General features: G+C 53.4%; 5 protein-coding genes across 5 annotated transcripts; 1 reads left to right on the forward strand and 4 right to left on the reverse strand.

Moving 5' to 3' along the window:
• Positions 1 to 715: 715 nt before the first annotated feature.
• CDEST_12061 (Putative metallo-beta-lactamase, ribonuclease Z/Hydroxyacylglutathione hydrolase) lies at positions 716 to 1,555 on the reverse strand (the record flags this gene model as incomplete). Its single annotated transcript, XM_062928217.1, has 1 exon — positions 716 to 1,555. One exon carries the CDS (start codon positions 1,553 to 1,555, stop codon positions 716 to 718), a length of 840 nt encoding a protein of 279 aa, XP_062784268.1.
• Positions 1,556 to 2,389: 834 nt separating this feature from the next.
• Positions 2,390 to 3,995, forward strand: CDEST_12062 (Putative major facilitator superfamily, MFS transporter superfamily; the record flags this gene model as incomplete). The annotated part of the gene is made up of 3 exons (XM_062928218.1): positions 2,390 to 2,615; positions 2,694 to 2,727; positions 2,798 to 3,995. The coding sequence occupies 3 exons, from the start codon at positions 2,390 to 2,392 to the stop codon at positions 3,993 to 3,995; spliced, it is 1,458 nt and encodes a 485-aa protein (XP_062784269.1).
• Positions 3,996 to 5,013: 1,018 nt separating this feature from the next.
• CDEST_12063 (Putative Cell wall mannoprotein) lies at positions 5,014 to 6,035 on the reverse strand (the record flags this gene model as incomplete). The annotated part of the gene is made up of 2 exons (XM_062928219.1): positions 5,473 to 6,035; positions 5,014 to 5,345 (listed from the first exon to the last, which is right to left on the reverse strand). Exons 1-2 carry the CDS (start codon positions 5,870 to 5,872, stop codon positions 5,014 to 5,016), a joined length of 732 nt encoding a protein of 243 aa, XP_062784270.1. The 5' UTR covers positions 5,873 to 6,035.
• A 2,462-nt stretch (positions 6,036 to 8,497) lies between these two features.
• On the reverse strand, positions 8,498 to 9,724 carry CDEST_12064 (Putative hem peroxidase, peroxidase, active, heme-binding peroxidase Ccp1; the record flags this gene model as incomplete). The annotated part of the gene is made up of 4 exons (XM_062928220.1): positions 8,498 to 8,573; positions 8,656 to 8,844; positions 8,929 to 9,172; positions 9,289 to 9,724. The coding sequence occupies 4 exons, from the start codon at positions 9,722 to 9,724 to the stop codon at positions 8,498 to 8,500; spliced, it is 945 nt and encodes a 314-aa protein (XP_062784271.1).
• A 1,783-nt stretch (positions 9,725 to 11,507) lies between these two features.
• Positions 11,508 to 14,172, reverse strand: CDEST_12065 (uncharacterized protein). The gene is made up of 3 exons (XM_062928221.1): positions 13,751 to 14,172; positions 12,430 to 13,669; positions 11,508 to 12,362 (listed from the first exon to the last, which is right to left on the reverse strand). The coding sequence occupies exons 2-3, from the start codon at positions 13,584 to 13,586 to the stop codon at positions 11,762 to 11,764; spliced, it is 1,758 nt and encodes a 585-aa protein (XP_062784272.1). The 5' UTR covers positions 13,587 to 13,669; positions 13,751 to 14,172; the 3' UTR covers positions 11,508 to 11,761.
• Between the last annotated feature and the right edge of the window lie 156 nt (positions 14,173 to 14,328).

Below are 14,328 nucleotides of genomic sequence, written 5' to 3' on the forward strand. Positions count from 1 at the left end.
AAACTTATCATACTTCTAAAGAAGTTAGTTCAAAGATAGCTGCAGTGAGTCAAGTGCTCACCTCAGGCGTTAACGTACTACCGGTTGAGGAGTCAGGTAAGTCGATTGCACTTGAGACTAAGAGTAGGGTGGCACTAGTCTCCAAATTCACCAGAAGGCTCTGATATTGCCAAAGACAACCAGTGTTCTGGGGCGAATCAAGAATAACAAGGGCGCAAGTTGCTTCGCTACAATATCAACCATGCCCACGTACAATGTCGCACCGGACAGCTTCAATGCCTCGCCGCTTAAGACCTATTGCCGCAAGATGAGTATGAAGAAGCGAATTCCTCTCCTACTCTAAACCGTTTGGTGACTGAAAAGTTCCTCAAACGTCTGATTTGCTTCATTGGAAGCTGCCAATACACTGGCTTGCCTGGACAAAACTTGCGGACTATATACGAGAACCAACGTGACATGCATGTGTTCTGGGTTTTGTACGAGTTTTTCCGATTCCCTGCTGGTTAGACGAGCTCTTTGGTCCAGTTGTCATCGATAACACTACAGTTGTTTCTCGTATGCATATAGAACCAGTTTATTGTGCAACTTGAGTCTAGACTATGGAAGCGGTGAAAAGGGCGAGTCTTGTCTTTCTTTCGGAAGTCATAGACATACGTTCTAGGACTTGAGAGCTAATTCTGACCTCTGTTGTAGTTGATTGTCTCCTGGTGGTCTTTCAAGACTCGGCTGTCAAGATTTGGACAGGTTCCCCCAGCTTCAGCCATTTGACCTTATCCAAGACGCCCTCTGACTCGAACACCTCCGCCAATTCCTCTTCATGCTGAGTAAAATGGTCCCAGGCGTCATAATGCATAGGTACTATGCGATCAGCCTTGATGTCGCGGAACAGACTGGCAGCCTGCTTTCCGCCCATAGTGATTTGGACCTTCGGAGCAGGCAGCGGCTCCAACTGAGAATAAGCTTCGCCCAAGTTCATGATAGCGGCAGCAATGTGGAACTGCTGACCGACCGCCGCAAGCTCTTCCATATAGACGGTATCTCCTGTGAAGTAGATTGCGTTGGGTCGGCCGTCTGCAGCGGTGCCAAAGTCGTCGGTGGTGAGGACGAAGCCGACACATTCATTGCCGGGAACGTGCTTGCATGGTGTGGCCATGATGCGAAACGCCTTGCCGCCGAGAGTTAGATTGACCGTTTCCCATGGCTTCATGCCTTGCACTCCGGGTCGCGGTGCCAGGTTCTTGGCACCGTCCTCGGTAGTCAAGACATGGCGACCGTCGAGTAGTTGGCGACCGAGTTCGTCAAGGTTGTCCCAGTGGTCTTCGTGGCTGAGAAGAACGGCGTCGATGGGGGGAAGGTCCTGCATGCTGAGGCCAGGATCGTGGTGGACTTTGAGAAGTACGCTTCGAGTGGCGTCGATTGGATATTCAACGGAGGACTCGGCCTGATGAAAGAAGGGGTCGGTAAGAAACCGTACTCCGTCGATCTCGATGATTGCTGTGGCGGTCCCGATGAAGGTAATCGACAAGTTGCTTCTGAACCCAGAAGAAATAGACATGATGGTAGTAGCTAGAAGAGTTTGTGTCGAATTGATGTAGAAGACCCTGTGTTGGATTGATACTATTCGGAGTTTTCAGTCGCAATCATGGAGTCAAGTTGAGATCCTTATATCAAGATGCTGGCGTGTTGCTCGATCGTGTTACGCTGCATGGTCGACAAGTGTTGGTAAGCAACATTGTCTCCAAAAGCGTATTTGCCTTAAGTTTGATTTCCAATTTCTACTGCTTGATTTCCAATGCTGAGAGCTTACAGTCTCGGGGTTTGGTACTGACTTTCTCTTACGCGAGGCAGTTTGATATATGGCAGGCTAACCCCATACATGAGTTATGGTGTAGCGGATACTCTGCCAGGGTCCAGCTTGGGCTAGCGCCCGCAGAACCTGATTGGTTTGCTATCTCGGCGTCTGATATCACAACTGTCTTTACCTAAAGCTGCATGATTCTCGCGCGGGTGGGCCTCAACGACAAGGTCTCTCTCCACTTAAGAAGGAATTTTACTACAAACAGAGTGAAAGGCTGGGTTTATAAGCAAACACGTTAGGGTATCACACTCTACTGGCACTAGCTGCAACGGTCTTGCTGGATGCTATGAGTGGGAATGAGCAAATTACAATGACCAGCCTTGGCATTATTCATTGTGAGGATGCAGGAAAAAATCCTATAGTCTGGAATTTCTTTATCTTTCTTTCTTGCATCTTAATAAGAAACGTGGAAGCGCACGTATACTAATCTTGGTCTCTAATAATGTACTAAGTCCTGTTTTCAGTATCACTTTTCTATTGCTTCGCAGAATCTCCAGGTTACGAATACGAACACTTACATTACCCACAATAATGGCCCAAAACATTGAGCAAAATGATAGCGAAGAATCCGAGCCAAGAAACGTGGTCGAGAATGCAGGTGGATCCGAAGTATTGAGGAACTCCCGAGACCAACCACTCGCAATGGCAGAATTGGGTATGGAAACATCACTGGCACAAACATACACCCGAAGACTTTCGAGTTCAGTCGCACCGAGTAGTCCTCTGCCAGATGGGGGCTGGAGAGCTTGGATGTCAGGTATGTAGTTCTTGCAGTTCTAGTGGTAACTTTCCCCGGCCCCGGTTCGAATCGAGCACTGATTGTGTCACACCGTAGTGTTAGCGGGCTTTTTGTCCATTATGAACACCTGGTATGTTTGATCTTTGCTTCGGATTAATTTGGTTATTTCTGTATTAAAAAAAGGCTAATATCGTGGATAGGGGCTCAATTATCTCCTTTGGTGTCTTTCAGACTTACTATGTCACCCACTTGAATCGGCCGCCGTCCGACATCTCATGGATAGGATCCATTGCTGTTTTTTTCCTGTTCGCCGGCGGTATCGTTACTGGCAGGCTCACCGACGCCGGTTACTTCCACCATGTCACAATCTTGGGCGCAGCTCTTGTTGTTCTGGGCACTTTTATGACATCCATCAGCAAGACCTACTGGCAGGTTCTCCTTGCTCAGGGGCTCTGTGTAGGACTTGGAAATGGGTCCTTGCAGACACCCATGATGGTTTTGATTGCCACGTACTTTGGAAAGAAGCTGCCACTTGCCTTTGGAATTGCAGCGTGCGGCAGTGTGACAGGAGGCCTTGTCTTCCCATCCATGGCAAGGACGCTGCTGCCGACTGTAGGTTTTGGCTGGACGATGAGGGCAATCGGTTTCATACAGCTGGGAACGCTGGCCATCGCCGTATTCTCGGCCAGGCCAAGACTGGAGCCGAAAAAACATGGCAGCTTTTTGGACTGGACTGCTTTTCGGGAAACCGAGTTCAGTCTTTTCACAGTCGGGTGTTTTATGGTGAGTGTCGGCTGCAACGCGCAATGTGGGCCATCTGTCCGTATCACTAACTTGAGATACAAGTCTTTCATGGGCGTTTTCTTTGGCTTCTTCTTCCTCTCTTCCTACGCCCGGGATATTCAAGGCATGCCCTACACCGAATCCGTCAACCTCCTATTGATCCTCAACGGAGTCGGCTTCGTAGCGCGGATGCTACCCAGCCTTCTTGCCCGCTACTTTGGCACAGTCAACACCTTCTTCGCATTGCTGTTTGGGTCTCAGATGGCCATGTTCACATGGATAGCGGTGTACTCGACTTCCGGACTCTACGTATGGACAATTTACTATAGCTTGGTAATCGGCGGTGTCCAGTCACTAGCCCCGGCTGTTGTGTCTTCTTTCAGCCCGGACTTACAGAAACTAGGTTCTCGGATGGGTATGGTGTTTAGTGTCATAGGGGTTGGGGCCCTTATTGGGTCACCAATCGCCGGGGTACTAATATCAGCGTTAGACGGTTCTTATGTTGGCGCGCAGGCTTTCGCGGGTACGAGTCTTGCGGTCGGATGTGCACTTGTGTTTGCAGCCAAGGAAGTTGCGAGGAGGAAGAAGAATGCTTCTCTATGGACGAAAATGTAAATAATTCAGGAGGTTCTGAAGTATCATTGGCAAGAGACAGAACTATGGACCGAAATCATCATGTTTGAACTGTAGGCATCAGTTGCAGTTCGTCACAACTCTCTGGAATACGTACTTGACCAGAAAAACACAGCTTTTTACAGAAATTTACTAAAAAAGTCCGAAGGACAAGCTCTGCTTAGACTTGACTTGATTTTTAGACATTGAAATCATGACACACAGGTTTGGATCCTGAGTCGACAACATACAGTTGTGCTACAGATCAATGCAAGTGTCTGTTTCTCTTGTCTTGAGCCGTTTATCGATTCTCACAATTCCATATCAGAGGTTCTAATTTTGTTTGATGGTTCTTAGCCGAAGTGGCACAATGGCTTCGCTTACCTGGATTTGGGGGAAGTCCGTCTGCGGCAAAAAGATGATTCGGTAAAAGGAATTATCTGATTCTGATGCTAGACAACTGATTCTGACCCCCCCCCGGAAGGGCAATGTTCAACACACAATTCTTTGCGTCAGTATCAGCCGGCGTCTTGGTTTCCCCGACTCAATCTGTGGCGTGGTTGTGAACCATGTCTCTCGTTTGCTTCTTCGCTTAAGTCGGCGCGGCACGCAGAGGATTTCACGTGAAACGGTCTAATACACCCCCTGCAGCGAGTCTATTTCGGGCATCTCTGACCAACATTTATATTCCGAGCAAGACATGCCGACTGCTAGTCCTGCATGTTCTGCAGAAATTGAAGCCTCTTGTGCGTATTAGAGTGGTTAACTTGGGTTTCGTTTTGGTTTGGTATCTACGACGTGACTACACATTATTTGCAAGAACACAGCTCCCCCCCTCCAGTGAAGGAAAAAAAAATCTTGACTTCATCGAGTTGCAGACGAAAACTACGGGCAGCCTCCCCTCCCAAAAAAAGAAACCAAGGCAGTCGGACGGGGTGCTATGTGCAGAGTTCCAGCCCTGGGGGCCCCCGGGGCGTCACTTATTATCCCGTTCAATCGAAAGGTCGCGAAATGTGCCGGCTTAGAGGATGAAGGCGGCAACAGCAGCGGCCAGGCCAGCTCCGGAGATGGTCATGAGGGCAGCGCCGGCGGTGACGACGGGGCGGATGGTGGAAGTGGGCGAGGCGCCCCTGGTGCCGTTGCCCTGGGTGCCGTTGCCATCGACGATCTTGGTGCCGGAGCCGGAGCCGGAGCCGGAACCAGAGCCGGAGCCCTTGCCGCCGGTGGAGCAGGTGGAAAGCTTATCCTGCATCTCGGCGAAGATGCCGTTAAAGTGCTTGATCTCGTCGCCGCCCTTGCCGCCAGCAGGGAACTTGGTGGAGATGGTGGTCATGAGGGTGTTGACGTTGCCGCCTGGAGAAGGGTTAGCCCAATGTCCTTTTCTTCCTCTTCTCGCTTCTAAACGGCCCCAGATGGGTTTGCTGGTTCTGCCGGTCCCGTGCAAAGAAAAAGAGAAGAAAGAAAAAGAAAAAAGACTTACCGACTTGGGCAACCCAGGTGAGGGTGCTGTCGCAGGCACCGCTCTTGGCGAAGAGCGGGACCTTGTCGCTGAGGTCGACGAGCAGCTTGTCACCGGCGGCGTTGAGCTGGTCGGACAGAGGCTGGAAGGCGATGGCCTCGTCCATGGTCAGGGGCAGCATGGCGGCGGCGTTGTAAGTGGCGGTGCGGATGATGGTGAGCATGGTGGCAGAGGCATCCTCGAGCTCCTTGCCCGGACCGCCTGAGTAGGCGCAGATGGAGCCGTCGAGGCTCTGGATGCCGTTGAGGACGGTGGTCATGATGGTGTTGACGGTGCTCAGCTCGCGCTCGCAAAGCTCGCTGGGGCTCGGGGCCGCGATGGCGCCGGCGGCGAGGAGGACGATGGGGGCGAAGAACTTCATCTTGACGGCTCGGGTGGGTAGTGGAGTGTGGGTGAGCGAGAGTGGTGATGATGATGATGAAAAAACGAGTGACGAACAAAGAGCGAATGGCTTGATAGAAAGAGCGTGGAGAGGCGAGAGAGTCCTTTTTGAAGGCGGGTGTGGCTGTTTTGATGCTGTTGTCTGCTGTCCGAGAGAATGGAGAGATCGACAGTCCATGTGCATGCACCGTGTTTATATATCCATGCCATCCATATGCCATGCCTTTTCTGGGAGGGGGGGGGGGAGAGGGAGACAGAGACAGAGACAGAGAGAGCCTTGATCGCTTTGACTTTTCTTCTCAACCCCCTGAGATACCCCAGATAATCTTAGAATCTTAGATGGCAGTGACACCCTCACGTGTACGGGCTTGCATCGGCCGGCTAAGGATCTTTCTCAAACGACGCCGGCGCCGCGTGCTATTTTCTCCCGGGTCCTCTCTTCCTCTCCAAAGGCCCCCCTCTAGCCCCGTGCTCGGACAGGTACCATGGGGATCCGAGTCCCGCTACACGGTAAATAAGCAGCGAGAGAGTGAGATGAGGGCGCCAGTGGCGCTCGCGCTAGCAGAGCCGTTGCTTTTCTAGAGCAGACATGGCGCCCGGCCTTGGCGGAATGAAACAGGAACCGCGCCTACTTGCGCCTTGCGCGCCTCTAAATCTCCCCCCCCCCCTCTCTCTCTCTCTCTTTCTCTAGAGCTGAGTCAGAGTCTTTTTGAGATTGAAGGCATAAGGGGTGTTTTTTTTTTTATGTGGGGGGTTTTTTAGATTATTGTTTTTCCGTCTCTCGGGCAGTAGTAGTCCCAGCTAACTTGCACGCTTGCTGGTCCTTCTTTGCAGGCTTCCATCCTTGGCCGTCTCTCGAGATGGCTAAAGGCGCTGAGACGAACCACTCACATCCTGGCAGCTGTCTTGGAAAATTGGGAAGGGTTCCTCCGATGATTCGGACGGTTTTGTTTTCTTTTTCAGCTTTGCGCAAAGACCCTGATCGGCTACCTTGCCCAGTGTGGCACTGGTCGAAGGAATTTGACACTCATTGTTCTAGGCCTCTCCTCGCTCAGACTCGCTGTGGGTTGTTGTTGGTGTTCTGGTGTTTTGGTGTTCTGGTTGTTGTGGTAGCCAACCCCCAATGCTAACAACCTCAAACGGCCTCAAAGTCCATCCAGCACGATCGTGGTTAATTTCCAATCAGGGCTTCGGGCCATTCTAGAAACCCTCATGCTGGGTGAGCTGTGCACATTGTCCGTTGCCCAGGCCCGTGACTGGGCTAGTCTGGCGGTGCACAGAACCTCGTCCGCCTCCCGCGCGACTCAACCCCCTTCATTGTTTTTTCCTCCTCCACTGTCTCCCAGTAGAGAGACGTCTTTCTCTGAACCGAGAGCCTGATCTCCAATAGTCTGGGTCATGGCGTTGCCTTGAGGCTGAGGCTCCCTCGGCGTTTCCCGCTGTCCGCAGACAGGCTAACCACTTCTTCGCCTTTGCATCGTTTGGATAGAGTTGGAACCAGGGGCGAAGGAGAACCTTGTGAAACCTGGGCTGCTGGAGCGACTGGTGGGAAGGGCTAAGAGAAGCTTGAATGCCTGATAGCTTGAGCGCCCTTTTCGGGGGCCTATTTCCTATTTCTTCTGGACGGTCTCGAACGAGACATGTCTGTGGCTGGTTTCTCGTGGGCATCATTACATGCACTGACCACGCCAGGCTGAGAACAGTTGAAAGGGCTTTCAGCTCGGCGCGAAGCTGACGCTGAGCAAAAAGGCATTCTGGAGCAAGACTAACGATATTTTCGAACACATGCGTTCCTTGTTCCTAGGTCCCGTGGAGTGGCGACAGCTCCGCCTCTCTTCCTTCCTCCCCTCCTCTCTCATCTTCAGCCCTGAGACATACTGCCGTGCTCATAAAAGGGAAGGAATGACGCTATTGTTAGTAACCGGGTCTGAGGCACAGTAAAACTTCCCGTTGGCTCTCAGTATTAGATCCGCCTGTGGCTACTGGTAAATCGTGACACATTATCACTCATTGTTATTTGTATGGATGTTCAGTTTAGATAACCCATACCTTAGCGTTGGTGGTATCATGTTGAGCGAAGCATCGTCCCTTTACTATCTTCTCCGTTTCGTTTCTCGTTCCATAGTCAGATGATTCTGCGAACAACATCCTTATATTGATGATGCATCGGCCCACTGCTAAGGTATGGAGAAATGAGGGCCTGCGGTGACAGAAAACACAAGCTTGGAAGGATTTGGGTCATCGTAGCTTGCTACTTGCACACAGCGCAAGATCACTTCCTAAAACCAACAACAAGAACATCCGTGTCAAGGACGTAAGGCACCAAGCCATGGTTTCCCAACTCCCTTGTTGAACACGTATTACCGACTTGGTGATATGAGTAGCTTGGCAATCGGGTCCAGAGTAGACGGAACGATGTGTCATTTGGTTCATTGAAAGCGTTGCCCATGTTGAAGTTGGAGCCTGATGTTGATTATTTAAAACTATGAATTAAAACCATGGAATGGAATAATATTATTAACTTTCGTAAACGTCAGGAAAGGTACGTGTTTGTAGAAAGCACCATTCGAAGATCGAATCCCCCGGTTGCAACTCCCTTCCGCCATCAAAGCTTGGCTATCGCGTCGGTGCAGTCAGCCATGGTCCCCTTGTCGTTGCCAAAGAGGGCCATTCTCTCCATCCTGTCCGCTCGTGTTAGCCACTAGTCCTCCGTTCGTCCGTCCGTCCACCCGCCCGCCAGCGCGCGGCAGAGAGATCACTCACGACTTCTTGAAGCTCTTGCTCCATTTGTCCTGGTCCCCGATGAAGCCCTGGAACCACCTGCCGACGCTGCTCGCCTCCGAGGTCGCGATGCCGGCGTCCGAGGGGAAGACGAAGACGCCCGCCGGCGCGGTGCCCTTGGTGGCGAAGTCGTGCGTTTGCTTGTAGTAGCTGACATCAAGCTCTCCGGGTCTATTTCGTTTTGTCCCCGGTGGGGATCACGTCAGCGAGCCCTTCTCACTTCGTCAGCCCTTCATGGTTGAGAGTAATACTCACGTCGAGTCCTGCGACGCCCCCGCCTGTGTCGCGTTGACGAAGCTCTGGGTGGAGGTGCTATGGGCGCCGAGCAGCGCCGCGAGGGCCTCGGCATCAAGGCCCTTGGCCTTGAAAAGCGCCAACAGGTTCTCGGGGGTGTCAAAGGGGCTCGGCAAACCGCCCCTCTTGGCTGAGTTCGTGTTATCCTTCCGGCCGATATAGGTCCTGACCTTGGGCCCTCCGGGACACAAGAACACAGCAGCGTCTGAGACGCGGAGGGAAAGTCAGTTACATATTCAAAAACGATCAAGAATCGGGGCTCAAGTTGCAAAAAAACAAAAAACAAAAACAAAAAAAAACCCCAGAGGGATCGAGACTCACTCCCGGCGAAGATGATCATGTCCGCCTTGGTCGTGTTATGCTTCCCGGCCAGGTCGCTCAACGCGCCCGCGATGTTCTGCAGGCCCCTGTTCTCGATCCGGTCGAGCTCGACGTCCGGCGCGACGCCGGCGATCAGGGATCCGTCGCAGCCGCCGCTGAGCCCCTGGGACTGGTCCCACGAGCCGCAGTCGTGGAAGAGGGCGCGGATGGCGCCCCTCGCGAGGGCGTTGCACTTCCCGCCCTCGAGGAACAGGGCGTTGAGATCGGCGTTGACCCGCTTCCAGACATCAGGGCAGTTCGGCGCGCGCGCCTCGAGGTCCCTGGCCGAGGAGGAAGAAGAAAAAGAAGGAGAGGAGGCGGCAGTCTCGGGTTCGGGCAGCGCGATGGCGTTGGCCAGTGCCAAAAGACCGGCGAGAACAAGGACAGTTGCGCGCATTTTGAAACGAATGTATGAAGATACCGTGGGAGTCAGGACGGAAGGCAGATGAAAGATGCTCGGCTAGCTTGTGCTGATACAGGAGATCCAGGAAACATCGCTCTCTCATATCTATGTGCTACTTTTATAGCATCCAGACATCCCGCAACCTCTTCTATGAAAACCATATCGTTCCGGCGTATGAACACAACCTCTCATCTTGAAATCTGCAGGTCCGGCGGCCGATTTTCAATAGCCTCATGCCGGCGCCGGTGATTGCCCATTTCCCTTCTTGGTTCCCCAAGGGGTGGGGAAGCTACATCGCTGGCTGACAACATGGTGCCTGATGTGACCGATAGGCCTCGTCGGCTCGGATGTTCTCAGCTGGGAGATGTGGTGTGAACAATGTCCGATGTTGGATGTTGTATGTTGGAGGCAAGACGCGATGCTTAGCGTCGTCGACGGAAGAAGAGGAAAACGGACATCCACCACGCGTTGCAGTACGGACCGGACCCGTCCATGGACACAACTTGCTGGCTCCGTCGCCGCTGGCCAGAGGCGTTCCACGTGTGCTTACATTCGGCCGCACTCCCCGTTCTGCTACCACCGGGGCCAATGGGATTGTGGCAAACCGATCAATCGCTTCCCATAACTGATGCAGCACGAGAGCCGCAGGAATTACCCACGCCTGAACAATTCCGGGCGTGGCAAACCAAACGGAGACGACAGGACATGCGGGGAGCGGCCTGCAGATGGTGCTTTTTTCTTTCTTTTTTCTTGTGTTTTTTTTTTCTCGCTACTGAAGCGAGAGATGAGGGTGTAAGTGCACATGTGGAAGAGTGCTGGTCCCAATGACCAAGGCTCACCGCCGTCAGGCCGTCAGGATCAGCTCGAAGACGTGCGAGTGACAATTTGCGTCTCTCAGCCCGTCAAGTGCGGGAAGCAGTTCTACTATCAACCACCGATGCTGTCATCAGTGTCCGCTTGTTAATCCGAGACACCTCGCATGAATCCCCGGTGAGGGAGTCTACACAACAAAATTCGTGAGTCCAAAACTTGGACGGGATCCCTTACATTGGTAGACGCCAAACTCGTCTAACGAGAGGCCCGATGAGAGCAGCAAAAAGCCCGTAAGCTCCCTGAGACATTCCGAAGCCAACACGGAGCTCAACGCCGTCAGCACAGGCTCTCGTGGACGAAATGCCTCCCGGATGTATCACTACATCAACTATGCTGACAAAAGCCCGCACCGACACTGGGGCCTGGCTCCCGGACATCTGCGCCGGAGATCTCCAGCGACGCGATCCCACACCCACCCACTCACCCAAGCATGCAACCCACGCGCCGACGCCACAAAGGGGAACACCGAAGCCTGAATCGTCTGCAGTGTGCATGCTGCGTGCTGCGTGATGTGTGAAGCGCCCAGACTGGCGGCCGGTTCAGGCCCAGCCCCAGCCCCAGCCCCAGCCTCCGCTTATTACTAGGTACATACCCCAGAAGCCTTGCAGCGTGTGTGGGCGGCGCGCAGAGGGCGGCATGGGAAGGAAAGGACTTTTGGCCAATGTCTGCAGGCAGTGCAGGGTGGTGGAAATTCAGACGGCCGCAGCTGGCTGGGTCCGTATAAAGGGACACACACCAGATCAGACCGTGGGGGATTGAACAATGGGATGCAGGAGGGGGCATCGAGTTTTGAACCGCTTTTCACTCGACTTCGCCACTTCGTGATGACCACCACTATTTGGACATGATGTAGTCCAGTTATGAGCTTTGCTACCAATGTTCTCGTAGGTTAAAGCACCCTACCGGTCAATCCCAAGATGCCTAGTTGATGGCGGAACCAAATTTGCAAACTAAAAAAAAGCACTATCGCTCGGATATCATTACACGAAAGGCAAAGTGTCGAGACGTGCGAACCAGACGTCGCCGCCGCACATAACGCTAGCTGACAATTTCCCAAACCATTTCCTGTGGCGTTCCGGGTTCCACGCTCCTTTATTCCCTCTTCGTTTTTCGCACGCCAGTTCTGTTGTCTCCTGTCATCTATTCCTCTTTGGAGGGCTACATGTCCTTCATGAAGTCGTCGAATTCCGTCCTGGTCTTCAGATGCTTAGGCATCATCAGCTCCTCCAAGACGGAGGCAATACTGGCCAGAGCGTCGAGCTGCTGCTGCTCGACAAGCATGTACACGTAGTGGTCGCGCACCATCTCGTCGCTCCACTGACAATGGTCCGTAGGATTGGATACCAAGTTGCAGATCTGCAGGAGACGTACCCTGAATCCGTCGAGAGTCTTGGGGTCCAGATTGCTGAACTCGGCGTGGGAGAGCAGCCCGATTTGGGCGCGGCCGAGGTCGCTTTCAAGCCACTCGGAGCCGTTGTTAGTCAGGGCGAGAGACACGGCATTGAAGGTAGACCCCAAGCGTCGCACAGTATCGGAAGCGCTCCCCGACGCAGCCGCGGGGAGGAAGTTCTGGCTGATTGCCAGAACCTCCACCGTCTTCTGCAGCTGGTCCTTCAACCGGTACATGGCATTCCGAACTTGGGAGAGGCGGTCAGTGGGCCGAGGTGGAATGTTGCCTGAAAGCTTAGGGGACCTGTGTGCCTCGTCCATATCCTCGGTTGGGAAAGGCATGTTCTGGGTCCGATAGTCGCTGAAGTCGCTTCTTATGCGTTAGCATTGGTTTGCTCCTGGAAACAGTATACCCAGAGGAATGACCGGATACTTACACCTGAATTATAGGCAAGAAGTCGTTCATCTGCTTCATGTGCTTGTCCAGCGCATCGTCCAACTTGACCAATGCTGATCGGACCTTCTTGCCCTTCTCAGTGTTGGCAAGGGCTCGCCAAAGTTTGCTCTGCCTCCGCAACTTCCTGAAGATGGTCCGCAGGGACGACAACCACAAAGACAGGCTAGGGTCGAGCGGTATGTCTTTCGCCCCAAGAGGTTTCTCCCACTGGGCTGCATACTCGGCAAGGATGGGGCGGAGCTCGGTGATCTGCGCCAACAGGGCGTGGCAGCTGCTGGTGATACCAAGACACTTATTGAGGCCAGCAAGCAGCGTGTCGGTGAGCTTGAGAGTATCCGTGATGTATTCGTCCATTGACTCGAGTGCCTGGCTGATGAAGACAGGATCCATCGAGGAGTCGTCTAGATCGAGAGTCTCCCCCAGCGTGCCCTCAGGTTTGCTCAACGAGTCTTCATCATCCTGGAAACTGCGGGCCCTGGTTAGGCGACGACGCATCCAAAACATGTCCTCCTCGGCTTCGACATCGTATGCGGACTCGCAGCTGTCCCGGATCCCTTCATTTGGAATAGGGGGCACAGGGAGTGAAGAGGATTGGTGTCGCAAGGGTCTTCCGAACCATTCGAGACGCTTTGAATTGCATTCTTGAGGGCTTACAGCGGCAGCAGTGGTGTACTCACGAGACCCTCCAGCGTTTGTGGATGCCTCTTGGCTTGCGCTGACAGCCTTCGCAATCTTTTCGGTTGGAAGGACATAGCCGTTTACCATGGTATGAGGACGAGCCAAGGGCTTGTATACACGGTCAGGGGCCTGTCCAGTGCCGACCGAAGTGGATGACCGGGCTTCATCACGCGGGGTACAGGTTTCGCCTACGACCTCTGACGATGCGGATTGTGTTCGGTCGGGCCGGGGAAGGCTACTAGGTATCTTGTTCGCTCCGGTCTTGGTGTAGCTGGGAGGAGCGCCGCATGGCGCCGTCGAGGACGATGCGGTAGGAGCGACGTCTTCTTCGTCGTCGGATGACGACAGCGACATGACAGAGAAGTTATCAGTGACCTCCTCCCAGTCGTCGAGGTCGAGTTTGGCGGGGCCCTGGCCTACTGCCATGTTGTCTTCGTCGTTGCTCTGTGGCCGCTGCATGGGACAAGGGGACGTTTGTCGAGATGAGAAGCTAGAAAGATGGACTTCGAATATGGGACTCGGTCCGAAATTCCTCTTCTTTCCTGCGAGAGAATATGTCAGATCCTGCTGACCAGGAGGGGGGATAACACGACGTCCAGGAGCAACAGCACAAAATACAGTACCTCGCGTCCTCCTAGCCTAGTTTAAAGAGGATACCTGGACAGTCGGACCAAGGAAAACTGCGATGTTTGCTGGCGATGAAGTGTCGAAGCGTAGCTGTGGGCGGCGACGAATAGTCAAGTAGGTAGCTCCCGATGCGGCGAGGCAAAGGTGACGCGGAAACGGTCGATGGAAGCGTCGCCTGATCCGGGTTTACGTTACGGCCGGGGATGGGAAATGGGAATGGGGAGAGAGGCAAGAAAAAGGGATGCAACCAGAGCCTCTGGTTGATGGATTTTGATGAAAGAATGGAATCCGGGCCCCAACGGGTTCTTGGTTGAGAGACGGATGACCAAATCAGAGATGCCTGGGCACCTACGTGCCTTATCTAGGTAGGTAAGATAGGTAGGCAAGTAGATGCCTAGGTAGGTCAGGTCGGTCTCTATCTGCCTGGACCTGCTGAAGCTCTCCCACCTGTCACTGTCAGTGAGCTGATGCGGGGGGGGGGGTTCCATATCGACGGTTAGGTGTGCCTGCCCTCAGACCCCTCTCCCCCCCCCCCCAAGGGCGCCTTGTCACCCTGCAGATCCCACGCCCCACG

This window comes from Colletotrichum destructivum, chromosome 8 (assembly GCF_034447905.1).
Source record: "Colletotrichum destructivum chromosome 8, complete sequence".
NCBI lineage: Eukaryota > Fungi > Ascomycota > Sordariomycetes > Glomerellales > Glomerellaceae > Colletotrichum > Colletotrichum destructivum.

Coding starts and splice junctions, on each gene's coding strand:
- CDEST_12065 (XM_062928221.1), bottom strand. CDS start 13,586: ATGCAGCGGCCACAGAGCAACGACGAAGACAACATGGCAGTAGGCCAG. Junction 12,363..12,429: donor TTCTTGCCTATAATTCAGGT/GTAAGTATCCGG, acceptor ACGCATAAGAAG/CGACTTCAGCGACTATCGGA.